Here is a 26,137-nt window from a genome sequence, read left to right on the forward strand (position 1 = left end):
CTCTTAGTGACCCCATGGACTGCAGCCCACCAGGCTCCTCCATCCATGGGATTTTCCAGGCAAGAGTACTGGAGTGGGGTGCCATTACTATATATAAAATAAATAATTCAGTTCAGTTCAGTTCAGTCGCTCAGTCGTGTCCAACTTTTTTCGACCCCATGAATCGCAGCACGCCAGGCCTCCCTGTCCATCACCAACTCCCGGAGTTCACTCAGACTCACGTCCATCGAGTCAGCGATGCCATCCAGCCATCTCATCCTCTGTCGTCCCCTTCTCCTCCTGCCCCCAATCCCTCCCAGCATCAGTCTTTTCCAATGAGTCAATTCTTCACATGAGGTGGCCAAAGTACTGGAGTTTCAGCTTTAGCATCATTCCTTCCAAAGAAATCCCAGGGCTGATCTCCTTCAGAATGGACTGGTTGGATCTCCTTGCAGTCCAAGGGACTCTCAAGAGTCTTCTCCAACACAACAGTTCAAAAGCATCAATTCTTCAGCGCTCAGCTTTCTTCACAGTCCAACTCTCGCATCCATACATGACCACAGGAAAAACCATAGCCTTGACTGGACGGACCCTTGGACCTATTGTATAGCACAGGGGGCTTCCCAGGTGGCGGCAGTGGTAAAGAACCCACTTGCCAATGTAGGAGACAAAAGAGACATGGGTTTGATCCCTGGGTCGGAAGATCCCCTGGAGGAGGGCATGGCGACCCACTCCAGTATTCTTGCCTGGACAATCCCATGGACAGAGGAGCCTGGTAGGCTATAGTCCACAGGGTCACAAAGAGTCGGACACAACTGAAGCAACTTAACACACACACATGCATGTATGCGTAGCACAGGGCACTCTATTCAGCACTTTATAACGACCTATTTGGGGGAAGAATCTAAAAGATAGAGTGGATATTGTTGCTGTTTAGTCGCTAAATTGTGTCCGACTATTTGGAGACCCCAAGGACTGGAGTTCTCCAGGCTTCTCTGTCAGTGGGATTTCCCAGGCAAGAATTCTGGATGTGAAACTCAATCCTGTCTGACTCTTTGTGACCCCGTGGACTATAGAGACCGTGGACTTCTTCAGGCCAGAACTCTGGAATGAGTTGCATTTTCGTTCTCCACGGGATCTTCCCAGCCCAGGGACTGAGCCCATGTCCCCCGCGTAGCAGGCAGAGTCTTCACCACCAAGCAACGTGGGGAGCCCAGCATAGACCCTTGTGTGTCTGTACTGACTCACTTCACTGTATGTGCATGCTGAGTCACTTCAGTCATGTCCAGCTCTCTGTGACCCTAGGGACTGCAGCCCGCCAGGCTCCTCTGTTCATGGGATTCTCCAGGCAAGAGCACTGGAGTGAGCTGCCACGCCCTCCTCCAGGGAATCTTCCCGACTGCACCAGAAACACAACAGTGCAAATCAGCTGTGCTCCAAGGAAGGTTTTTTTTAATTAATATAATTTCACTCAGTGATTCTCGTATGGCAAGCTAAATAAAGAACAAACATGTAGTCAATTTATAACAACAAAAGGAAAAAAAAACACAACTGCCCATGACTAAAATGACTGGTTAAGTCAGTTACCACGTATCAATAAAAATGAGCACTCTTCAACCATTAGTAGAAGTGATTTGGAAGATGAATCAGACAAAAGAAAAAGTTTTTGTTTTATTAATTTTTAGAAGCAGATTGCAACCTCTGTGAGCCAGATGATGCCAGTTTTGAGAGGCAGTGCACCCACGTCCTCATTCACACACGTGCTGATAAAGGACGGAAGGAAACATCAGAAAATGTAAGGGTTATTACTGGATGTTGGGATGAGGGGCCACTTTTATTTCCAATGATGTAGTTTCTTTCATTTCCCATTTGCAATGAGCATGTATTACTTATGTAATACAGAATGCCATAAAATGCATGAAAATACTCCTTTCTTCTTTGTGGTGTTAAAAGAGAACATTACATGCTGCTTGAGCCTCCCATTGGCTGTATCACTCTGATGGAACCATAATGGAGTCACAGCCATCTGTTCCACAGAGAAATAGCCCGATATCAACCTAAAGCTTGATTGGTTTTTAACCACTCATTATATCTGGGGGCCCTGATGCTGGGAAAGCGTGAAGGCAAAAGGAGAAGGGAGAGACAGAGGATGAGGTGGTTGGATGGCATCACCGACTCGATGGACAAGAGTTTGAGCAAGCTCCGGGAGATGGTGGAGGACAGGGAAGCCTGGTGTGCTGCAGTCCATGGGGTCACAAAGAGTTGGACATGACTTAGCGATGAACAGCAACAACAACGTGTCTGGGGAAGGAGGGCTTCTCCATCTTGTAGCCACAGGGTCAGACGTCTGGAAGAACCTCAGGAAGAGGTCTTTTGTTTCCTCCTTGGAGCTGCCCTGGGGAGCCTCAGGGTCCAGCGCAGGTGAGCACTGACTTTCCCTGACCACTGTGTCCACACAGAGCAGCTGTCCTGGACCGTCTGGTCTGCCTTCACCTAAGACTGTGCGTCCGGATGCCAGTGATGGGTGGACGTGGTGGAGTAAACAGAAGCAGACTGGCCACACCTACTCAGGACTCAGCTCGACTTACTAGGAAGTCAAACTATGATGTCACTGCTGTCCCGAGGCCTCAGCTCTCAAACTGGGGGGCACCCCGAGCCCAGCGATTTCTGGAGGAAAAGGGATAAACAGATCATCTTTCAGGTTCCCAGTTTTACTTAGAAAGTTGGGGAGACACACTGACACAACTGCCCATGACTAAAATGACTGGTTAAGTCAGTTACCACGTATCAATAAAAATGAGCACTCTTCAACCATTAGTAGAAGTGATTTGGAAGATGAATCAGACAAAAGAAAAAGTTTTTGTTTTATTAATTTTTAGAAGCAGATTGCAACCTCTGTGAGCCAGATGATGCCAGTTTTGAGAGGCAGTGCACCCACGTCCTCATTCACACACGTGCTGATAAAGGACGGAAGGAAACATCAGAAAATGTAAGGGTTATTACTGGATGTTGGGATGAGGGGCCACTTTTATTTCCAATGATGTAGTTTCTTTCATTTCCCATTTGCAATGAGCATGTATTACTTATGTAATACAGAATGCCATAAAATGCATGAAAATACTCCTTTCTTCTTTGTGGTGTTAAAAAAGAGAACATTACATGCTGCTTGAGCCTCCCATTGGCTGTATCACTCTGATGGAACCATAATGGAGTCACAGCCATCTGTTCCACAGAGAAATAGCCCGATATCAACCTAAAGCTTGATTGGTTTTTAACCACTCATTATATCTGGGGGCCCTGATGCTGGGAAAGCGTGAAGGCAAAAGGAGAAGGGAGAGACAGAGGATGAGGTGGTTGGATGGCATCACCGACTCGATGGACAAGAGTTTGAGCAAGCTCCGGGAGATGGTGGAGGACAGGGAAGCCTGGTGTGCTGCAGTCCATGGGGTCACAAAGAGTTGGACATGACTTAGCGATGAACAGCAACAACAACGTGTCTGGGGAAGGAGGGCTTCTCCATCTTGTAGCCACAGGGTCAGACGTCTGGAAGAACCTCAGGAAGAGGTCTTTTGTTTCCTCCTTGGAGCTGCCCTGGGGAGCCTCAGGGTCCAGCGCAGGTGAGCACTGACTTTCCCTGACCACTGTGTCCACACAGAGCAGCTGTCCTGGACCGTCTGGTCTGCCTTCACCTAAGACTGTGCGTCCGGATGCCAGTGATGGGTGGACGTGGTGGAGTAAACAGAAGCAGACTGGCCACACCTACTCAGGACTCAGCTCGACTTACTAGGAAGTCAAACTATGATGTCACTGCTGTCCCGCGGCCTCAGCTCTCAAACTGGGGGGCACCCCGAGCCCAGCGATTTCTGGAGGAAAAGGGATAAACAGATCATCTTTCAGGTTCCCAGTTTTACTTAGAAAGTTGGGGGAGACACACTGCTTTCCTATCACAGAAATCAGATATTTCAATAGAAGACAAAAAGGCATTTGACTCTTAGAGGTAACAGGAAGCCCTCATGGACACCTCAGGCCTGTGCTGCCCAGTTTGGGATCTGTCCCCGAGCCAGCTAATGTATTCACACCTTCCCCCGGCTGCTGAGAAATCGATGGAGAGAATGCAAGAAGTACCGTGGATTATGCCATCTGGGAGAAATCAGAATACTTGCATGTGAGAAACATTAATCCAAAGCTGTCTTCTAATAAGTGCTTTTGTTGTTTCTGTTTAGTCACTCAGTCGTGTCTGACTCTCTGCAACCCCTTAGATTGTAGCCCGCCAGGCTCCTCTGTCCATGGGATTCTCCAGGCAAGAATGCTGGAGTGGGCTGCCATTGCCTTCTCCACGCTTCTTGCCTGGAATCACTCCGCAGCTGTGTGACTTTGGGAGGTTATTTATCCTCTCTGTGCCTCAGCTTTCTCACCTGTAAAGTGCAGTTATTTCAAGAGTTCGCTGCATTAGTGTTAGTGATCCACACAAATGGCTGACATCCTCAGCGCATCTCTGATGCCAGCTCCATCCCCACGGCTCTGCAGAGATGTTCCCTACATGATGCGTCTCCAGACGGGATGGAGGCAGGTGCCTTCTTGGCAGTAATCAAGTGTGGTCACTTTATCTTTTCTAGACTGTACTTCAAGGGCCCATCAGTATGAAAATTGGCTGTGCCCCCAGATCAAGTGGTAAAGTATTCAGACACCAACTAAAATTGAGAGATGGCCAAGATAATGAAAAAACTAAATGAGATTTGTGCTTGTCAACGTGACACACATCATTTTAAAGAACTAGGAATTTATGTCCTGGTGATCGTTTTTTCCCCTGAATCCACTGGTGACATTTCACAAAGTAATGAATGACTTCGTTGAAACATGCGAGTGTAAGTAACAGACATGATCCTGAATTGTGGCGTCAGCGCTGAAATGCCGCAAACAAAGGATGGAGGGAATGCCAGGTCATGGGTTACCCGTGTGTTTCTAAACGAAGCATGATTATTACCTTACCTTCCTGTCATTGGAAGCTTCTAAATGCCAGTACCCATTCTAAAGCAGTATTCTCCATTGGAAATGCAGTGAGAACCACAGATGGAAACTAAAAATTTCTGGTACTCACATTTTAAAAAGTATCAGTTCAGTTCAGTTCGGTCACTCAGTCATGTCCACTGACTCTTCGTAAGACTCCATGCACTGCAGCACGCCAGGCTTCTCTGTCCACCACCAACTCCTGGAGCTTACTCAGACTTATGCCCATCGAGTCAGTGATGCCTTCCAACCACCTCATCCTCCGTTGTCCCTTTCTCCTCCTGCCTTCAATCTTTCCCAGCATCAGGGTCATTTCCAATGAGTCAGTTCTTCGCATCAGGTGGCCAAAGGATTGGAGTTTCAGCATCAGTCCTTCCAAAGAATATTCAGGACTAATTCCCTTTAGGATTGACTGGTTGGATCTCCTTGCAGTCCAAGGGACTCTCAAGAGCCTTCTCCAACACGACAGTTCAAGAGCAGCAATTCTTCAGTGCTCATTTTTCTTTAAAAAGTATAACAAGATGTAAAATTCAGTCAGTTCAGTTCAATCGCTCAGTCGTATCCAACTCTTTGTGACCCAACAGACTGCAGCATGCCAGGCCTCCCTGTCTATCACCAACTCCCACAGCTTGCTCACACTCATGTCCAAAGAGTCAGTGATGCCATCCAACCATCTCATCTTCTGTCGCCCCCTTCTCCTCCTGCCTTCAATCTTTCCCAGCATCAGGATCTTTTCAAATGAGTCAGTTCTTCACATCAGGTGACCAAAGGGTTGGAGTTTCAGCTTCAGCATCAGTCCTTCCAATGCATATTCAGGACTGATTTCCTTTAGAATGGACTGGTTGGATCTCCTTGCAGTCCAAGTGACTGTCAAGAGTCTTCTCCAACACCGCAATTCAAAAGCATCAATTCTTTGACATTCAGCTTTCTTTATAGTACAACTCTCACATCCAAACATGACTATTGGAAAACCATAGCTTTGACTAAATGGACCTTTGTTGGCAAAGTAGTGTCTCTGCTTTTTAACATGCTATCTAGGTTTGTCATAGCTTTTCTTCCAAGGAGCAAGTGCCTTTTAATATTGTGGGTGCAGTCACCACCCTCAGTTATTTTGGAGCCCAAGAAGGTGAAATCTGTTCCTGTTTTCACTTTTTCCCCATGTATTTGCCATGAAGTGGTGGGACCAGACGCCATGACTTTAGTTTTTGAATGTTGAGTTTTAAGCCAACGTTTTCACTCTCTTCTTCAACCTTTATGAAGAGGCTCTTTAGTTCCTCTTTGCTTTCTGCCATAAAGGTGGTGTTATCTGCATATCTGAGGTTGTTGATACTTCTCCCAGCAATCTTGATTCTGGCTTGTGGGTCAACAAGCCCTGCATTTCGCATGATATACTCTGCATTTAAATTAAATAAGCAGGGTGACAATATGCAACCTTGATGTATTCTTTTTCCTATTTGGAACAAGTCTGTTGTTCCATGTCCAGTTCTAACTGTTGCTTCCTGACCTGCATACAGATTTCTCAAGAGGCAGGTCAGGTGGTCTGGTATTCCCATCTCTTTCAGAATTTTCCACACTTTGTTGTGATCCACACAGTCAAAGGCTTTGGTATAGTCAACAAAGCAGAAGTAGATGTTTTTCTAGAACTCTCTTGCTTTTTTGCTCACGCAACGAATGTTGGCAATTTGATCTCTGGTTCCTTTGCTTTTTCTAAATCCAGCTTGAACATTTGGAAGTTCATGGTTCATGTACTGTTGAAGCCTTGCTTGGAGAATTTTAAGCATTGCTTTACTAGTGTGTGAGATGAGTGCAATTGCGCGCTAATTTAAGCATTCTTTGGCATTGCCTTTCTTTGGCATTAGAGTGAAAACTGATCTTTTCCAGTCCTGTGGCCACTGCTGAGTTTTCCAAATTTGCAGGCATATTGAGTGCAGCGCTTTCACAGCATCATCTTTCAGGATTTGAAATAGCTCAACTGGAATTCCATCACCTCCACTAGCTTTGTTCGTAGTGATGCTTTCTAAGGCCCACTTGACTTCACATTCCAGGATGTCTGGCTCCAGGTGAGTGATTACACCATTGTGATTATCTGGGTCATGAAGATCTTTTTTGTACAGTTTTTCTGTGTATTCTTGCCACGTCTTCTTAATATCTTCTGCTTCTGTTAGGTCCATACCATTTCTGTCCTTTATCGAGCCCATCTTTGCATGAAATGTTCCCTTGGTATCTCTAATTTTCTTGAAGAGATCTCTCGTCTTTCCCATCCTATTTTTTTTCCTTTATTTCTTTGCATTGATCACTGAGGAAGCCTTTCTTATCTCTTCTTGCTGTTCTTTGAAACTCTGCATTTAAATGGGTATATCTTTCCTTTTCTCCTTTGACTTTCACTTCTCTTCTTTTCACAGCTATTTGTAAGGCCTCCTCAAACAACCATTTGCCTTTCTTTTTCTGGGGATGGTCTTGATCCCTGCCTTCTGCACAATGTCACAAGTGTCCTTCCGTAGTTTATCAGGCACTCTGTCCATTAGATCTAATACCTTGAATCTACAGCTCACTTCCACTGTATAATCGTGAGGGATTTGATTAGGTCATACCTGAATGGTCTAGTGTTCTCCCCTACTTTCTTCAATTTAAGTCTGAATTTGGCAATAAGGAGTTCATGATCTGAGCCACAGTCAGCTCCTGGTCTTGTTTTTGCTGACTGTATAGATCTTATCCATCTTTGGCTGCAAAGAATATAATCAATTTGATTTCAATGTTGGCCATCTGGTGATGTCCATGTGTAGAGTCTTCTCTTGTGTTGTTGGAAGAGGGTGTTTGCTATGACCAGTGTGTTCTCTTGGCAAAACACTGTTAGCCTTTGCCCTGCTTCATTCTGTACTCCAAGGCCAAATTTGCCTGTCACTCCAGGTGTTTCTTGACTTCCTACTTTTGCATTCCAGTCCCTTATAATGAAAATGACATCTTAGTTCTAGAAGGTCTTGTAGGTCTTCATAAAACTGTTCAACTTCAGCTTCCTCAGCATTACTGGTTGGGGCACAGATTTGGATTACTGTGATATTGAATGGTTTGCCTTGGAAATGTGAGACTGCATCCAAGCACTGCATTTTGGACTTTTTTGTTCATCATGATGGCTACTCCATTTCTTCTAAGGGATTCCTGCCCACAGTAGTAGATATAATGTCATCTGAGTTAAAGTCACCCATTCCAGTCCATTTTAGTTTGCTGATTCCTAAAATGTTGATGTTCACTCTTGCCATCTCCTGTTTGACCAGTTCCAATTTGCCTCGATTCGTGGACCTAAGATTCCAGGTTCCTATGCAATATTGCTCTTTGCTGCATCGGACTTTACTTCCATCACCAGTCACATCCACAACTGGGTGTTGTTTTTGCTTTGGCTCCATCTCTTCCTTCTTTCTGGAGTTATTTCCCCACTGATCTCCAGTAGCATATGTAAAATGTAAAATTAATTTTAGTAATTAACATAAAATTACTTTTAGTAATTTATCTATCCCAGTATATTTAGAACACTGTCATTTCAACATGTAATCGATAATCAGTATAAAAGTATTAATGAGATAGTCACGTTAATCTGTTTCATATTGTCTAAAATCCAGTGTGTCTTTTCACTCTCAGCCCATCTCAAGTGCTCAGTTGCTGTGTGACTGGAGTCCCCGAGGGGGACAGGGCAGCGTGGGAATGTTTATTTACTTATTATTTATTTGTGACAATCTTGAAGATCTCTTTGTGTGTGTATTTTAGCATGACTACTTAATAAGGTGTCAAGGTATTATTTCAAAGAAATTTAATTAATGCTCATGAATTTGTGACCTTATAAAAATAGTTAAAGCATCCATTTTTCCTATAACTAAAATATTTAAAAGGTGTAAACATACGGTGTTTATATGCAAAAGTGGCCGATTTTAATACATCCCATTTTCCCCAGCTTAAGAACACTTCATATTTGTTAGGTGTAGAAAAATTGGGAATTCCCAAAATACAGATGGAAGACAAAAGACCGCCGCGGCTCCAGCACGTGTGCGCTTGCAGACGTTGCTGGTGTGTTGCTGCTTTGCCGTACTTGATACACTATTGTAGCGTAGTTCTGTGCTCTCCTGCGACAATATTTTAATACAGCTTTCTTCATCATAGTATAAACTAGCAACTGTCATCTTTAATTTTTTTAAAATCTGACTGATGAGTCAGAGTTTCAAGTTTTTACTGTCCATGAATACTCTGTAGGCAATTGAGCATCATTTCTTCATAATAATTTCTGAGACTTCTTAGATGTCTTAATCTAAGTCATCGAAGGTTTTCACTTGCTTTAAAGGGTGTAAGACTGCCTTGTAGAACTACAGACGTGTTGATCGGGAAAAGGATCTGTTTCTCCCTTTCCATCCTCGAGTGCATTGATTTTACTTTTAAAGTTCTGTTCTTACCTTCACTGTCTCAAACTTTCTGCGCAGCTCGTAATGGAGGAGTGGCAGCAGGCACTCTCGGTTCTCGTTCCCGGCGGATGCTCCTAAATCCTTCCCCTCTAGCACTGACAGGGATCGTAGATTCTGTTAACTGTCCATCAAAGAGCTTAGAAAAGCACATTCCACTCCCCGTTTGCCTGTGAGGATGTTTTGTGGTACAGACACCGAGAAGACTGGTCAGCCCAGGGCCCAGAACCACTTATCTGTCGAGCTGCATAATAAGAAACGCCCATTAGACTGTACATGGTTTTCAAAGATTATATACGATTGTGGTCTGAAAGCCAGTTAAAGAGCTAGACCTTACTTGTCTCCTGAGAAATCAGTATGCAGGTCAAGAAGCAACAGTTGGAATCAGACATGGAATGATGGACTGGTTCAAAATTGGGAAAGGAGTATGTCGAGGCTGTATGTTGTCATCCAGCTTGTTTAACTTATATGCAGAGTACATCATGTGAAATGCTGGGCTGGATGAATCACAAGTTGGAATCAAGATTGCCGGGAAAAATATCCACAACCTAAAATATGCAGATGATACCACTCTAATTGCAGAAAGCAAAAAAGAACTAAAGAGCCTCTCAATGAGGGTGAAAGAGGAGAGTGAAAAAGCTGGCTTAAAGCTCAACATTTAAAAAACTAAGGTCATGGCACTTTGTCGTATCACTTCATGTCAAATAGATGGGAAAAAAGTAGAAACAGTAATTGATTTTATTTTGGGGGGGCTCCAAAATCAGTGTTGGAGAAGGCAATGGCACCCCACTCCAGTACTCTTGCCTGGAAAATCCCATGGATGGAGGAGCCTGGTGGGTTGCAGTCCATGGGGTCACTGAGGGTTGGACACGACTGAACAACTTCACTTTCAGTTTTCACTTTTGTGCATTGGAGAAGGAAGTGGCAACCCACTCCAGTGTTCTTGCCTGGAGAATCCCAGGGACGGGGGAGCCTGGTGGGCTGCCGTCTATGGGGTCGCACAGAGTCGGACACGACTGAGTGACTTAGCAGCAGCAGCAACAGTGTGTGCTTTAAGGAAAAGAATACAAAGTCACCAGTAAGAATTAGGGCTGGAGCCTTGGGAGAGTTTGTTGAACAAAGGCCCTGGAGCTCTAGCCTCATCAGCCCAGGCAGCCCTGCCCTCGGGAAGTAGAGAAATGTGAGTGCTTCCCTGAGAATCGAGTCTTGAATTTTTCCTTGTGATAATAACCTGCTGGTCTTGAGTTTTACTTGTAGCTTCCTTGTTCCTCTGGCATCAACACAAACACCTTTTATAGAAACAACATATTATTCACTCTTTTAAGGAAAGTAAGTATTCATTTCAGGCCGCATTATCCTCAGTAGAGGGGATTTTTTTTAAGTTGGAAATGAACCTTGACTCTCTCCTGATCTAATTGGCCTATTTGCATTCATTCCCTGTGATAGATAAACCTGCTCATAGATTTCCCGTGCCATGTGGGCAAGTTGGGGGAACGCATCAGAGACATTGCTGTGAGACCTCGCCCGTGATGCACACTCAGGAAGGTCCCCTGATTCAGGAAACGGAAGAGTGGAGGCACCTTGGGAAGCAGAGGTGGGGCTCTACCATTTATCACAGAAGGAGGAACGCAAGTGACTGTGGGCAGACTGCTGCCCTTGAGATCCTGAGAAAGAGGCACATGGACGTTGATGGATGAGAGAGAAGGTGTCCTCGGAGGACCATGCCACCTCGTAACTGCAGCGTTGTGCTGGACACCGAAGGTCAGGGCACGGATGTCGAGACAGGAGGGGAGGGCAGAGGCCGCAGCGTCCACGTGGATTCCGTGGATGATGAACTGTCCCTTACGGACCTGGTGCCTCTGGCTGCAGAGCCTCTGGTGAACAGGTCCCAGCACTGCTGTCCGGGGCTGGTCACAGGTGCCTCTGCAAGGCTACGCAGGATGTGTGGCTGTGTCCACACGAAGAGAACGGGGGTGTGTGTGTGTGTGTGCACCTTTCTGCAGGCGTGGTGTCACGCGTAGCTTAGTGTTTAAGGCTGCAAGCTGCCTCTGCTCTGCCTGGGGACCAAGGGAGGCTGTCTCATCCGGGGACTCCCAGTGGAAACTCCTGATGGAAGGAGGAGCTGCCCCCTAAGCGAGTGGCTTCCCCAGGCGATGAATGGCGGAGGAGTGGTTGGAAGTGGGTTTGGACACATTTGCTTTGAGGGTCATGGCTGCCTGAGACCCACAGCCCTGAACGCATCCGTGTTTGATGCCTTCGGACCATGTGAGGCCAGCTTCCCTCATGCAGTCGGGCGGGTCTGTTGAAGCCTGATCGTCCTCGGGGACACAGGATGACCCGCCTTCCTCTTGGGTTCATCTTGACTTTCCATATGTTTTGTTTGGAGCTTTCATGGATTCCAGGCTCACGAGGCCGTGGTCTTCTCTTTGCGTTGGGCACAGTAAACGTGCAGCTATCTCACCAAGTGTCACGTCTCCCAGGAACCCTTCACTTCGCTCTTGGCCCTGATGCTACAGGTCTTCTCTGGCCTTTCCTGGGGCTGCTGTAGGCCACGAGCAGTCTGGGCGAGGCGACAGGCTCCCTGGAACTCCCTGGCAGGAATGACGGTTATGGGTGAATACCCTTCACCAAGCATCCTATGCTCCTGCCCCCTGCCCCCTTCCTTTCTCCCCCACCACTCCCTCTGCCCCGTCACAGGGCTGGTTGGAGGTTCTCATGGACCCTCGCTGGACGGGGCTTTCATAGGTCACGTCCACACAGATCGCGCCACTGCTCAGAACCCCAGCACTCCCAGGAGACAGCCTCTGGACCAGGGCTGCATCCATACCCCCAGTGAAGACGCACGGTGTTTGAGGACAGGAGCCTCCGAGACAGGAACTGGCATAGACATGTCCTCGCCATCTGTAGCTGCTGCTGAAATGTGCTGTGTGGAACCACGGTTCAGCAAATAGGGGGCCAGCACCTGTGCAGATGCCTTAAAATTGTAAGGAGGCTGACAGCCTTTTATTTGAGCATGGACTGTGTGCAGACACCTTATGAGGCCCTTGCCGTGGACGGGCCTGAGCTCCCCCAACCCTCACAGCCTCTGTGACTCAGGAAGAGCATCTTCACCGCCCTGGGGGACCCTTGTTTCCCGGGGATGCTGGGCTCGTTTCCAGGGAGGCAGTGTTGAACCAGATCACGTGGGCTGCCCGGCTCCCTGGACCGGTCTGCATGTGAGAGAAGAGCTGCTCCCTACTGTTCCTGCATCAGCAAGGATGTCAGACCCCAACCCCGACAGACACTCTGATTCTGCAAACTCACGTTTTCATCTCTCCAGGGTATCAGTTCTACAAGGACAGGCACCAGTGCCCCCTATTTGCTGAACCATGGTTCCACACAGCACATTTCAGCAGCAGCTACAGATGGCGAGGACATGTCTATGCCAGTTCCTGTCTCGGAGGCTCCTGTCCTCAAACACCGTACATCTTCACTGGGGGTATGGATGCAGCCCTGGTCCAGAGGCTGTCTCCTGGGAGTGCTGGGGTTCTGAGCAGTGGCGTGATCCGTGTGGGCGTGACCTATGAAAGCCCCATCCAGCGAGGGTCCAGGAGACCCTCCGACCAGCCCTGTGATGGCCTCACACCATCCCCTGGGGACTCAGGACAGCACCCACTGCTGGCTGGGGCTGAAGGGAAAGGTGGGTTGGTGTCTCCATTACGAGGCAGTCAATCACCTTAATTTCATAACGGAGAGACACACAAGCAAGCAGGAAAATCCCTGAAAACCGTCAGCTCGTTGATGGCGTCACTGTCTAAATGCTTCTCTGTAGAGAGAGACGGGGCTGGGCATCATTCCTGGGCTTCACAGCTGCTGTGGGAGGTGGTGAGACCCGTGAGCAGTGCTTGTAAGTCCTGTGCACTGAACATAATGAAGCAGCTGGACAGCAGCTGCCGGGTGATGGGCAGGTTGTGTCAGTAAACGTCTCACCGAAGCCCTTCCCACGCCTTTTGCTGCTGTGCAGACACACAGGCCATGTCCTTTTCAAGGTCACCAAAACCTCAGGCTGGTGGGAGGAACGGAATCCACCTGCTGTGACTTTCACAGGGAAATGCCTTTGCTTCCGGGCAAAAGGCTGTGTTTTTGCCACTGCTACTGCATTCGTAGAAAATGACAGTCTTTTCAGGGACAGCTGCGTGCACCCTGGGACGCTCCATGGGGCAGGCGTGGCCTGCTCCCCCTCAGGTGACCCCTCTAGGAGTAAACTCAGAGGGTGGAGAATCTGCTTGGACCCACTGAGGTCACTCAAGCGCGTCTGGAATGAATCCACCCGGAGCCGAGTGCTGCCTGGGAGCCACAGGGTTGCCGTGCGTTGGTTCGGCGCCTGCTGTATCCACCTGGACGCGTCCTGAGAACACCGTCCTGCCCTCAAGGAGGTTGTTAAAGTGCGAGGTCTGGAGGTTTCCATGGAAAGTGAGGCTGGTGGGGCCGTTGCTCTGCTGAGCCTGCCCTGGGGTCCAGCTCGGCTGGGCGCGTGGACTGTCACAGTCCCTCCCCACGCCGCCCCCCACCAGCCACACACCCCACGCCTTCCCCCAGGGGGCTGGGAGTTGGAGGGGGAGGCTGGGCTGTCGGCCCCTTAGGTGTTACTGTCCCCCTCAGTCCATTGTTTGCTAATGAAGATGGTTGTGGCCCCTTCTCCTCCCCTTTTCTTCACTGACTGTTCACTACATCAGGATGTTTAGATCACCCAGTATTAGCAACAATTTGTTCTTTGGGGCCATGTAATTAATCTCTGACTTTAATAGTGAATATTCAAACTTGCACACCAAGTTACGTGAAATCACAAAAACAGCAATAAATTAGGATGTCTACCCCGAGCACAAAGGTAGTGAATTTGCCCCCTCTTAGCGCGAGCTAACTCATACGTGCTCGCCTGTACCATCTGTGGTGGGGGCGGGGGGCTCCCGGGCTGTGATGCGGCTCCAAGGGTGGCTCTGCTTAGGCGTGTGGGCTTGTGCCCAGGGTGGGCAGGTCCTGGGTCACCAACCAGGTGGGCCCAGGGCACCGTCGGAGCGCGTGTCTTCAGTGTCCCCAACAGAGACATGTATCAAAGCCACACCTGCTCCTCTCCATATGGGAGGGGAAGGGGCCGGACTACTCCTACCTGGGGCTCAGTGCCAGCATCAGCGTGGGGAGGGCATTTCATCCCCCGGTCAGGGACGAGGAGCTGGAGGGATCCTCAGTCACCCTGGGGCAGGGGGTCTCTGACACTGCGGTGGCGTCTTCAGGGTCTGTGTCCACAGCCTGCGTGTATCAGGGGCCAACAGGGCAGCCCAGTGCCAGGACGCAAGTGGAAATGTGTGCAGATATGCAGACGAAGGTGGAGTAAGACAAGTCAGGTGGCAGAGCCTCCTTGGGAAGGGCTGGTTCCTGAAGTTTTAAGAGAGACAAGCGGACTGCAATCCTCCCTTTGCAGAGCAGGTCTGCACCACACATGCCCGCCGAGACTGGGTTCTGTGGTAGATGGAGAGGACTTGATGGGAAAGTCATCTTCCGAGTGTCTGAAATGAGGGGAGGCAGAAGCCTTTGACTGTGTGGATCACAATAAACTGTGGCAAATTCTGAAAGAGATGGGAATACCAGACCACCTGACCTGCCTCTTGAGAAACCTATATGCAGGTCAGGAAGCAAGAGTTAGAACTGGACATGGAACAACAGACTGGTTCCAAAGAGGAAAAGGAGTACATCAAGGCTGTATATTGTCACTCTGCTTATTTAACTTATATGCAGAGTACATCATAAGAAACGCTGGACTGGAAGAAACACAAGCTGGAATCAAGATTGCCGGGAGAAATATCAATAACCTCAGATGTGCAGATGACACCACCCTTATGGCAGAAAGTGAAGAGGAACTAAAAAGCCTCTTGATGAAAGTGAAAGAGGAGAGTGAAAAAGTTGGCTTAAAGCTCAACATTCAGAAAACGAAGGTCATGGCATCTGGTTCCATCACTTCATGGGAAATAGATGGGGAAACAGTGGAAACAGTGTCAGACTTTATATTTTGGGCTCCAAAATCACTGCAGATGGTGACTGCAGCCATGAAATTAAAAGACGCTTACTCCTTGGAAGAAAAGTTATGACCAACCTAGACAGCATATTCAAAAGCAGAGACATTACTTTGCCAACAAAGGTCCGTCTAGTCAAGGCTATGGTTTTTCCAGTGGTCATGTATGGATGTGAGAGGTGGACTGTGAAGAAGGCTGAGCGCCGAAGAATTGGTGCTTTTGAACTGTGGTGTTGGAGAAGACTCTTGAGAGTCCCTTGGACTGCAAGGAGATCCAACCAATCCATTCTGAAGGAGATCAGCCCTGGATGTTCTTTGGAGGGAATGATGCTAAAGCTGAAGCTCCAGTAGTTTGGCCACCTCATGTGAAGAGTTGACTCATTGGAAAAGACCCTGATGCTGGGAGGGATTGGGGGCAAGAGGAGAAGGGGACGACAGAGGATGAGATGGCTGGATGGCATCACCAACTTGATGGACATGAGTCTGAGTGAACTCCGGGAGTTGGTGATGGACAGGGAGGCCTGGCATGCTGCGATTCATGGGGTTTCAAAGAGTCAGACATGACTGAGCGACTGAACTGAACTGAACTGAGACAGGCAAACAGAAGTGAACATGCGCACTTGGGAGCCAGGCTTGTGTTATAGAATTAAGTCGATGGACCCCTCACCCAGCCGAGACCCTCTGCCCTGGGGAAGAATGTTCTTTCACACTTGGGCTCATGCAGCCGAATAACGAAACTGGAACCGAAACCTGCACGGCGCCAGGCTTCCCAGATGGTGTTAGTGGTAAAGAGCCTGCCTGCCGATACAGAAGACGTAAGAGACATGGGTTCAGTCCCTGGGCTGGGAAGGTCCCCTGGAGAAGGAAACAGCAACCCACTCTGGTATTGTTGCCTGAGAAATCCCATGATCAGAGGAGCCTGACTACAGTAAATGAGGCTGCAAAGAGTCGGGCAAGACTGAAGTGTCTTAGCACACACATGCACGGAGCATTAGCTTTATTCAGTGGCCAAAGAATGGGGAAGCAGGGACTTGGTTCATAGATGGACTTCTCGTCCACATGGTGAGGGATTTGATTTTAAGAGTAAAGACGGGGGGAGCGTGAGGCTAATGAGGTCTCCTGGGAAAGGCGGGGGTTCCAAGGGACTGGGGAACCTTCCTTGTTCATCTGTTTTTGGTTCTGTGATTTCTGGTCAAGGCCACTGGTACCTGACATTGAGCTGTTAATGTAGTAACGTCTGCAGAGAATGAGCTCAAGTTCATTCCCATCTTGGTTCCATCTGCTTTTTGCTTTTCTCTCTGAAAGAGAAGCTTCCTTTCTTGGTCTCCAGACCAGGACTTAAAGGTTCGCCTTAGTTGCTATTGACTTCCCTGGTGGCTCAGACGGTAAAGCATCTTGCTTCCAATGCGGGAGACCTGAGTTCGATCCCTGGGTCGGGAAGATACTCTGGAGAAGGGAATGGCAGCCCACTCTAGTACTCTTGCCTGGAATATTCCTTGGACGGAGGAGCCTCATAGACTACAGTCCTTGGGGTCTCCAAGAGTCAGACACGACTGAGTGACTTCACTTCCACTTTCTTTAGTTCCTATTGGGGGGCAGGGGGCAAGGTTCTGATGGAGGATCCAGAGTCGGCCCTGGCAACACTCGTGTGTCCTCCACGAGCAGACATCACCCTGCTCCGTGGGTCCAGAGGCTGGACTCTGCACGGAGTGTCCTTTTAGGAACGGAATGACCCTTTAGAATATGGAGACGTAGGTCCTTCCAGACATGCCGCTCCCAGTCCTCGCTTTCCAGGGCCTCCGGGTCTAGGAGCCCAAGGCTGGTGCACTGGCAGCCCGGCAGGGCAGTGAGGGGACGAGACTCCGAGGACGGTCACTCCTGTACGACAGGCCAAGACAACATGCGGTTGTTCTTGACACCAGACGGTAGGAAATGGGGGATTTGAACGGAGAGTTTTCCTTCTCTTGGGGCGTTCCTCATAGCAGACTGTCATTTGGGTTCTGGGAGCCCTCTGACCACTGACTGTTGCTTGGGGGCAAATCCTGACAGTATTTTCTTCTTTCCAGGAAAGATGGAGCAGAGAGCTTTCTGAGAACGTCCCCACCTTGTGTGCCCTCCTATCGTGGTTGGGCTGGGCCTGAGCACTGCAGGTCCCTGGGACCCCTGGGGAGGCAGACACACACATCAGCGGTTGCGTCTAAAGTGGGCATGAAGGGGGTGCTGGGTCAAGGGTAGTGTCAGAGCCCCCCTCTGCGGCAGGAGGCGGTGTGTATGAGACCCTGTTCCTTGTGGGTCTGCGTGTAACCGGGGGCTGCAGGGAGCCGGGAAGAGTTGCCTCGGGAAGGGGTGGTGCTCACTCCACGGTGGTGGGCGGCTGGCAGTCCTAGCAAGGGGAGCGGAGTCTCCTCTGCACTCAGGTTACTAGGACGCCTGGGCCACAGTCTGGAGGAGGGAGCAGGGTGATGTCAGTGGCTGGACTGCAGGGTCACCGACTTGCCACCCCTGTGGGGTTCCGGCAAACAGATTCCGTCATCACAGGGGTGCTGCCTGGGTGTTGGGGGGCAGAGAAGACAAACGTGGTGGGCATCCTGGGCAGCTCACACACAGCCAGAGCTGGTCCAGACACAGACACTTTGGGGGCAGCGTGAGAGCATCCTGGAGCTTGGTGACCAACCAGCCCAGCTCCTGGGTTTGCTTCCTCAGCATGTGGAAAACTTGACCAAAACCAGGAATTGGACATCTCCTTCAGAAAACCGCCAGAACGACAAACACCAAGAAAGGCAAACAGAATCAAACACACGGGCAGGAGCTGGGCACTGGCTTGTCCTGTAGACACCAAGACCCATCGCTGCTCTTTCTAGAAGCAGCCGGGTAAAGGCTGACGGATTTCCTTATTCCCCACAGCTAGAGGTCAGGGCGCAGGGACACATGCCCGCAGCGGACAGGGCAGGAAGGACGAGCCTGAGTTCTGACTCTATCCCCTTGTCCTTCCCTCTGCTCACGTGTCAAAGCCACAAGTGTCACTGAAGACCCCTGACCCGCCTTCCATGTGTGAACACAGGCGAAGCCCCGCACGCGGACAGCTGCGTGAAGTCTCCTCTCGACCACGCACTTGTGTTTGCAGAAATTATGACCAGTTGGCAGATAGCTCACCTGGAGGATTCCACAGCAGCTGAATCGTGCGCTGAACAAAGAAAGAAACTGATGACTGTCTGTTCTTCGGGGCCGTGGCCGAGCGGAGAGCACGGCATCTCCTGCACATCAGGCGCGCATCCTCGTCATCAGAAGACCCGCCTCGTCCTGCTGTTTCTGCCGCACCCTCTGCAGCCCAAGACAAGGGTCTTCCTCTCCACAGTGTATTCAGCATCTGATGCTCCAGGCGAGGCCTTTACCCAGCTCTTCTGGACGGATACGGGAGTGAGGTCTCTAGCGGCTTACGTACCCTGCAGCCCGCTGGTGGTCAAAATTCCGAGGACCCTCCAGTGCCAGGGCAGGCCCTCCACAGCAGGGACACGGCGGGGGTCTTCTCCAGCACTGCCGCTCCCCTGCCCCCTGCCGAACGCAGCCACTGATGGAGACCCTGGGGCTGAGAGTCCAGGGCAGGCCTGAGAGCAAGAGAAAACCCAGGAGACAGGAACAGACTGGGCCACCCAGCCCGCGTGGATACCCCAGAGCTCACAGCGCCTGACGGGCAGCTCAGCCTAGATGGTTCCAGAGCCCCTGTCTGTCCCGCCACCCCAGGGCCACCGGCCTTTCTCTTCCTTTTTTTTCTGTTGAATCCTGGGAAAAGCAGACTCTAGCTGCTGGCTGGGCTCTGGGTTTGGAGGACGGTGATGGGAGAGGCCAGTGGTCCGCACGGAGCCCATGCTCCATGTCCTGTGAGGCCTCCCTCGGTGTGTCAGTGACCCGAGGCCCCCGTGCGGACCGCAGGGTGGGCTCTGGCGGCTCGAAGGAGACCCCCGTGCCAACACTGCAGCCCGCCCAGGGGGAGGGAGGGTGTGTTAAGCCAGAGGGGCCCCAGCACCCACCCTGCCCGGGGCAGACACGTCTGGCCCGGGGGTCAGTGCGGACTTTGTCCAGGGCCCCTGTGAGTTCCCTGAATCGCGGTGAGTCCCACTCTCTGGCTGCAAACAAGGGCCGTGGAGGTGCTCCTGCGTGTGGCTCCCCTGGGGTCACTCAGAGTAGAGCGCAGGCAGTGCTTCTTTGCATGTTTGGCCGTCGGAGGCGGGGCTGGGGGGTGGCGGCCGTGATGGAAGTGGCAGAACAAGTCCGTGAGCCCGACCGGTGAACCCGCGGCTGCCGGCCGCCTCCAAGGGAAGCACACGGTTAATTACTGTTTTGCTTAAAACATTGATTTTATAAGTAATCCTTATGGGAGAGCATTTCTGGCTTATCTCTTAGCTGGCTTAGCAGTTTTTTTTTTTCTTATTTTTTGGCTGGACCTCTTATCTCAGTTTATTTACTCAACTAAGGGATTCTCTGCAGTCCTTTGGGGAAAGCAAGTTATGATAATGACTTATCAGTTGACACAATTTATTGAGTGCCTGCTCGTCTTCCAAGGCTCGGCTCAGAGGCCTCTCCCGAGGAGCAGCTGGCTTCCCGGGGCCCGTCCTCCCCGCGCGCCTCTTGGCTGGGGCCCACGGGCAGCGTGTCCCTGCGGGCGATCATCTTTTGCATCAGTGCCTCCCACGGCCTCATCTTTCCTGCCCCAGGCTGCGTGCAGTCTGACAGGTGGAGACACTCCATAAACACCTGTCCTGGGGGCACCGGGGGATGGAGAGGGAGGGACGCTGCCAGTGACTCCTGCCCGTGTTGGACTCCAGACAGGGGTCACAGGGGGCTCCTGAGCCGCTCCCCTCCCGGCACGTGCTGCCTCTTCCAGCTGCCGGCCCGGGTTGCGCTCACCTGTGCTCCATGTCTTGGAGGCCGGGAACCAGCTCCTCCTCCCTCACCTAGTACCTGGCTCTAGCATCGACACTCGATGCGCCTGAGCAAGGCTGAGCTGGTGGGAGCCTGGCGGTGACAAGATCCCTTCTTTCCGTCTCATCTCGTCCACCAATTATGACAGTAATTTTGGCAACATTGATTATTAACTTTCTATTTCCACTGATATTATGCAGTCAATTTTGTGCTCTAACTAGTGAGTGGTGCATTTTTATATGTATCCAAATGGATGCAAAGCAGGTTAAAACCTATCTTTCTGAGATTTTTTCTTTTTTTTAAGAGGCAGATAAGGTTTTTTTTTTTTTTTTCCTTTGGTTGAATCATCATTTTTGACAGCAAAATCACTCGAAGATAAAGCTGTTCCCACATGCCCATCTGTAAAATGCTCTTGCCTTGGCAACTGTTCAACTCACTCTCAGTTACTCTCTCATCCTTTGCTTCAAGACCATCTTCATTTTGAACCAAAGATCCAGTTATTCAACAAATTCGAGAGTAGCCTACCACCAAGGTCAGCGACCGTGGCTTCGAGAATCGCAGTCCTCTGAAGCCCTGTGTCACAGCGGCAGACCTGACTCTGAACACGGCCAAGGAGTTAAATTCCGCTGACAGCACCGGCGGTGAGATGACACACAGGAGTCCTGAAGGAGGGAAGCTGAAATTACAAAGAAATTTTTGTGTGAAGCCTCACCGTGTGTGGGCTTTCTCAGAATTACCTTATTAAACTGACCCTGCATACCCTAATATGCTCACCCTGCTTTGACCCTGAACAGCCATCCTGGATTAGGCACGAAATGCAGAAAGTAACTTTTTTTTAAACACAGTCATATAAGTCATGCTTATTTATACTGTATGCTTAGTCACTCTGGCTCTGTGCGGCCCTGTGGACTGTAGCCCACTAGGCTCCTCTGTCCATAGGGTTTTTTTTTTCAGGCAAGAATACTGTAGTCAGTTGCCATTTCCTTCTCCAGGGCATCTCCTTGACTCAGGGATTGAACCTGTGTCTCCTGTGTCTCCAGCATTGCCGGCGGAATCTGTACCCGCAGAGCTATTGACCGGGCAACCCCTGCTGTAATGGTGGCTGGTTAAGTGAATAGGCAATTTTGTGCGCTGGGTCCATTGCTGGGAATACTAGGCTCTAGTTAATAACTGGACTTGGGAGGGCCATTTAATGACGGGGGACGTGTTTATTCTAATGCCTCGTGGAGGAGCAGTGCAGGCAGTGTGCGCGCAGTCCAGACCTTGCCTCTGGAAACTTCTGGTTGGCTACACGGCAGAAGGTCCACAGTGTTCAGCTGCGGGGGGCTGTGCGGATGTTTTTAGACACTTATTTTCTCCACTTTATACCTTTTTATAATGTGTTTTTATTAAGTAAGACAATATATATTGAACAGTGGGTTTTCCCCTGACTTTACATCTCTGTGTGACGATGAGACACCGCTGCGCCCTGCTGGAATGTCTGAAACCCAGAGCACTGACGCCAAGTGCGGATGGGCTGTGGGGCAACGTGAGCTCTGCTTCATGGCTGGTGGGGAGTGAAAAGGTGCAGCCGCTTTGCCGGACAGTCTGGCAGTTTCTTATAAAGCAAAAGGTGTCTTACTGTGTGACCCAGCAGTCGCATTCCTTGATATTTACCCAAATGAGTTGAGAACTCATGTCCAAACAAAAACATGCACACAAACATTTGCAACAATTTTATTCGTAATTTTAAATACTTAAAAACAACCAGGCAAGCCTTCAGCAGGTGAATGGGTGAACTGTGGTATATCCATACAGTGGAATATTACTCAGTAATAAAAGGAAATGAGCCCTCTAGCCACGAAAAGACATAGGGGACTTTAAATACAAACAGACACACTTGGGAGATATAGCGGGTTTGGTTCCCGACCACTGCAATAAAAGAAATACAGCAATAAAGCAACGTTTTGGCTTCCAAATGCATATAAACAATATCTTTGCATTATCCTACAGCCCATTAAGTGTGCAATAGCATTATGTGTAAAACAGCATACATTCCTTAATTAAAAAATACCTTACTGCTAATAACTGCTGACCGTCATCTGAGCCTTCAGCGGGTTGTGGCCTTTTTGCTGGAGGAACTTGCGTGATGCTGACGGCTGTTGGCTGATCAGGGTGATGTTGCCAAAGCTTGGGGTGGCTGCAGCCATTTATTCAATAATACAGTAATGAATTTGCCGCATAAGTTTATTTCTTCTCAAGAATGACTTCTCTTTTGCCTGCAGTGTCATCTGATAGCATTTTACTCACAGTAGACCTTCTTTCAAAACTTCAGTCAGTGCTCCCGAACCTTCTCACTGCTTATTCAGCTAAGTGTATGCGATAGTCAACATGCTTTGCTGTCATTTCAGCAGTTGTTATAGCTCCTTCACCAGGTGTAGATTCCATCTCAAAGAACCGCTCTCTCTGCTCATCCTTAAGAGGCAGCTCCGTGCTCATCCATAAAGTTTAGCACAAACGTGCAACAGTTCACGCATGTCTTCAGGTGCCGCGTCTCACTTGAGTTCTCCCGCTCTTTCCACAACATCTGTGGTTCCCTCCCTACTGCCCTCAAAGTCGCCCACGAAGCTTGGAATCAACTTCATCTAAACTCCTGTTAAGGTTGATGGTTTGATCTCTTCCCAGGAATCTTAGATATTCTTAATGACATTTTGAATGGAGAATCCTTTGCAGAAGGCTTTCAGTTGACTTTCCCCAGATCCACCAGAGAAATCATCATGTATGGCAGCTATAGCCTTCTGAGGGGCTTTCCAGGTGGATCGGTGGTAAATAATTTAGCTCTCGATGCAGAAGACAGGTTCAATCCCTGGGTCAGCAAGATCCTCTTGAAGAAGAAATGGCAACCCACTCGAGTATTATTGCCTGGGAAATCCCATGGATAGAGGAGCCTGGTGGCCACAGTCCATGGGGTTGCAAAGAATCAGACACAGCTGAGCATGCAGCAGCAGCTTTATGAAATGTAATTCTTACATAATAAGACTTAGAAGTCCAAGTGACTCCTGTGTCCATGGGCTGTAGAATGGATGCTGCATTAGCAGGCATGAGAATATTAATGTCCTGTCTGTCAAAGTTCCTGGGTGACCAGGAGCATTGTCAATGAGCAGTAATATTTTGAAATAAATCTGTTTTTTTTTTTTCCTGAGAAGTAGGTCTCAGCAGTGGGCTTCAAATGTTTAGTAAGCCTGTTGTAAAGAGATGTGATATTGCTATCCTGTTTGTAGAGCACAGGAGGGTAGATTTAGCATAATGCTTAAGGGCCCTGGGATTTTTGGAATGGTGAATGTATTGGCTTCAACTTAAAGTTAGGGGCTAGCTGCGATAGCCCCTAACAAGAGAGTCGGCCTGCCCTTTGAAGCTTTGAAGCATTGACTTCTCATCTCTAGCTAAGAAAGTCCTAGATGCCATCTTCTTTCAATAGAAGGCTGTTTTGCCTACATTAAAAATACATTATTTAGTATAGTCATCTTCATGAGTTATCTTAGCTAGATCTTCTGAATAACTTGCTGTGGCTTCTACAGCAACACTTTTAATTGCCTTCAAGAATGTTTCCTTTGCTTTCAGTTCAGCTCAGTTCAGTCACTTAGACATGTCCGACTCTTTGCAACCCCATGAATTGTAGCATGCCAGGCCTCCCTGTCCATCACCAACTCCCAGAGTTCACTCAGATTCATGTCCATTGAGTCAGTGATGCCATCCAGCCGTCTCATCCTCCGTCGTCCCCTTCTCCTCCTGCCCCCAATCCCTCCCAGCATCAGGGTCTTTTCCAATGAGTCAACTCTTCGCATGAGGTGGCCAAAGTACTGGAGTTTCAGCTTTAGCATCATTCCTTCCAAAGAAATCCCAGGGCTGATCTCCTTTAGGATGGCCTGGTTGGACCTCCTTGCAGTCCAAGGGACTCTCAAGAGTCTTCTCCAACACCACAGTTCAAAAGCATCAGTTCTTCACACCTTGACGAATGGTGCAAGAGGCCTTGCTTTCAATCCATCTCAGCTTCTGACATGTCTTCCTCATTGTGTTCAGTCATTTCTGGCTTGTGGAGATGAACAGGCAGAGCACACAGGGTTTTTAGTTCTGCCTTTGATGAAACTTGTAGAATGTACAGCACGAACGGTGAACCGTAATGTAAATATAGACTTGGGGTCATAATGTATCAGTGTTGGTTCATGTATGTGGGAATTCTCTGCACTTTCTGCTCAAGTTGTCTGTAACTCTAAACCTGCTCTATAAAAAATTAAATTTAAAAAGTCTGTGAATGCCATCACAGCGCACTTGGAAAATACAGAAAGACAGAAATGAACAGAAATGCAGGAATCTGGCACCAAGTGTGCCCTTTGCTATTTAAAGTGTGAGACGCGCAGCTCTGTCCCTGAGACCAAGAACATACTTGGCATCTATTCAACCAAGTGAAGACTGGTTGACCTAGCGGCTGTGTAGAAATGGAGGTGAGCGTGTAAGAGGCTTTGTTTACTGACCCTCATACTGTGAGCGGCAGCAAAGTGCCTTCTGTCTAAGGCAGGCTTGTCCTCTGGAGACTGTGGCCCTGAGGGCACACAGCTCTGTGCACAGGTGGCATCTGGGCGGGTTGAGAGCTCATCACACTTATTTCAGGGACAGTGGCCAGGTCATGGGCTTCCAAGAAAGGGGTCACCACACTCTTGTTTTCTTGGTGCTCAAATGCTCCGTAATGAAATGGCATTATCTGCGGTGGATGCTGGGCATCCTGTGCTGACCTCCCTGTCCCCCTCTGCAGGTGGTTGTCACAGCAGCCTTAGGCCCCTGGGCAGCGGCCCCACCGTGGCCGTCGCCGCCGCCGCCACCGCCGTGCTCTCCGTGGATCCCGAGGGGCTCGGGGGCCCGGCCCCCTCCAGGGTGCAGCCCTGCCACTTGCTGACCCTGGCGCCCATCAGAATGCCCTTGCGGACCGCACCCTTCCCCGGTAAGTACCCAGCCCCGTCTCTCCAAGCCATGGGCTGGCGAGAGTCCACAGCATGGCAGCCCAGGTGGGGCCCTGCTGGCCTCCAGGTCCATGGTTCCCTGGGTTCTGGTTCTGGGCGCACTGGGGAGGGATTCCCGGGTGTGCTCATCCTCAGACCACACCCGTGGACCTCAGTCCCACTGACCAAGGCTGCGTGGGTCAGTGGGTCAACCTGGGCATTTCCTGCCATGAAACAGTGTCAAGTTTCCATTTGAAGAAAGGAGGCACGCCTTTACTTACTCTTCATGGGAATGTTGCACATAACAGAGAAATATCTAATTGTCTGAGGCAGAACTTGGAAGAAAGCCCAGGCAATGTGCTGGAAAAGAACCATGCATCCGAGTTAATGAAATGAAAAAGTACACAGCGCAGACTCGCCCGGGGCTCTCCCTGAGCCGTCCCTCCTGGGCTGGCCCGGGCCTGCTATGAGCACGAGGGGTGGGTCCCCCATCACGGCAGGGCCTGTGCAGGGGCCCACCAAAGCCCGTGGCTGGGCGCCAAGGGGGCACCAAGGCTCTGAGTCCGCCATGCAGTGGGCCTGCTGTTCGAAGTCCTCGGGGCCGAGGCGGGGCTGGCGGACACGAGTGTTGTGAGCTGAGGTGCAGGATGAGGGTCTCAGGAAGGAGAGGGATGAGGATGAGGGAGCTGGAGGGCCTGGTCCCGGACTGGTTGTCCTCAGCTTGCACACGCGTGCCTGCTCACTGTCACCAGCAGGCGTGTGCCCCGGCC

The 26,137-nt window shown here is 49.7% G+C and overlaps 1 protein-coding gene across 1 annotated transcript in view; it reads left to right on the forward strand.

Moving 5' to 3' along the window:
- The window catches only part of TCERG1L (transcription elongation regulator 1 like), a 198,560-nt gene that overhangs the window by 17,010 nt on the left and 155,413 nt on the right, over positions 1 to 26,137 (forward strand). Inside the window, exon 4 of the mRNA XM_070363955.1 lies at positions 25,184 to 25,369. Within this exon, the coding sequence (XP_070220056.1) occupies positions 25,184 to 25,369 (186 nt within the window). The remainder of the gene's footprint in view (positions 1 to 25,183; positions 25,370 to 26,137) is intronic.

The sequence above is a fragment of the Bos mutus genome, chromosome 26, assembly GCF_027580195.1.
Source record: "Bos mutus isolate GX-2022 chromosome 26, NWIPB_WYAK_1.1, whole genome shotgun sequence".
Classification (NCBI taxonomy): Eukaryota; Metazoa; Chordata; class Mammalia; order Artiodactyla; family Bovidae; genus Bos; species Bos mutus.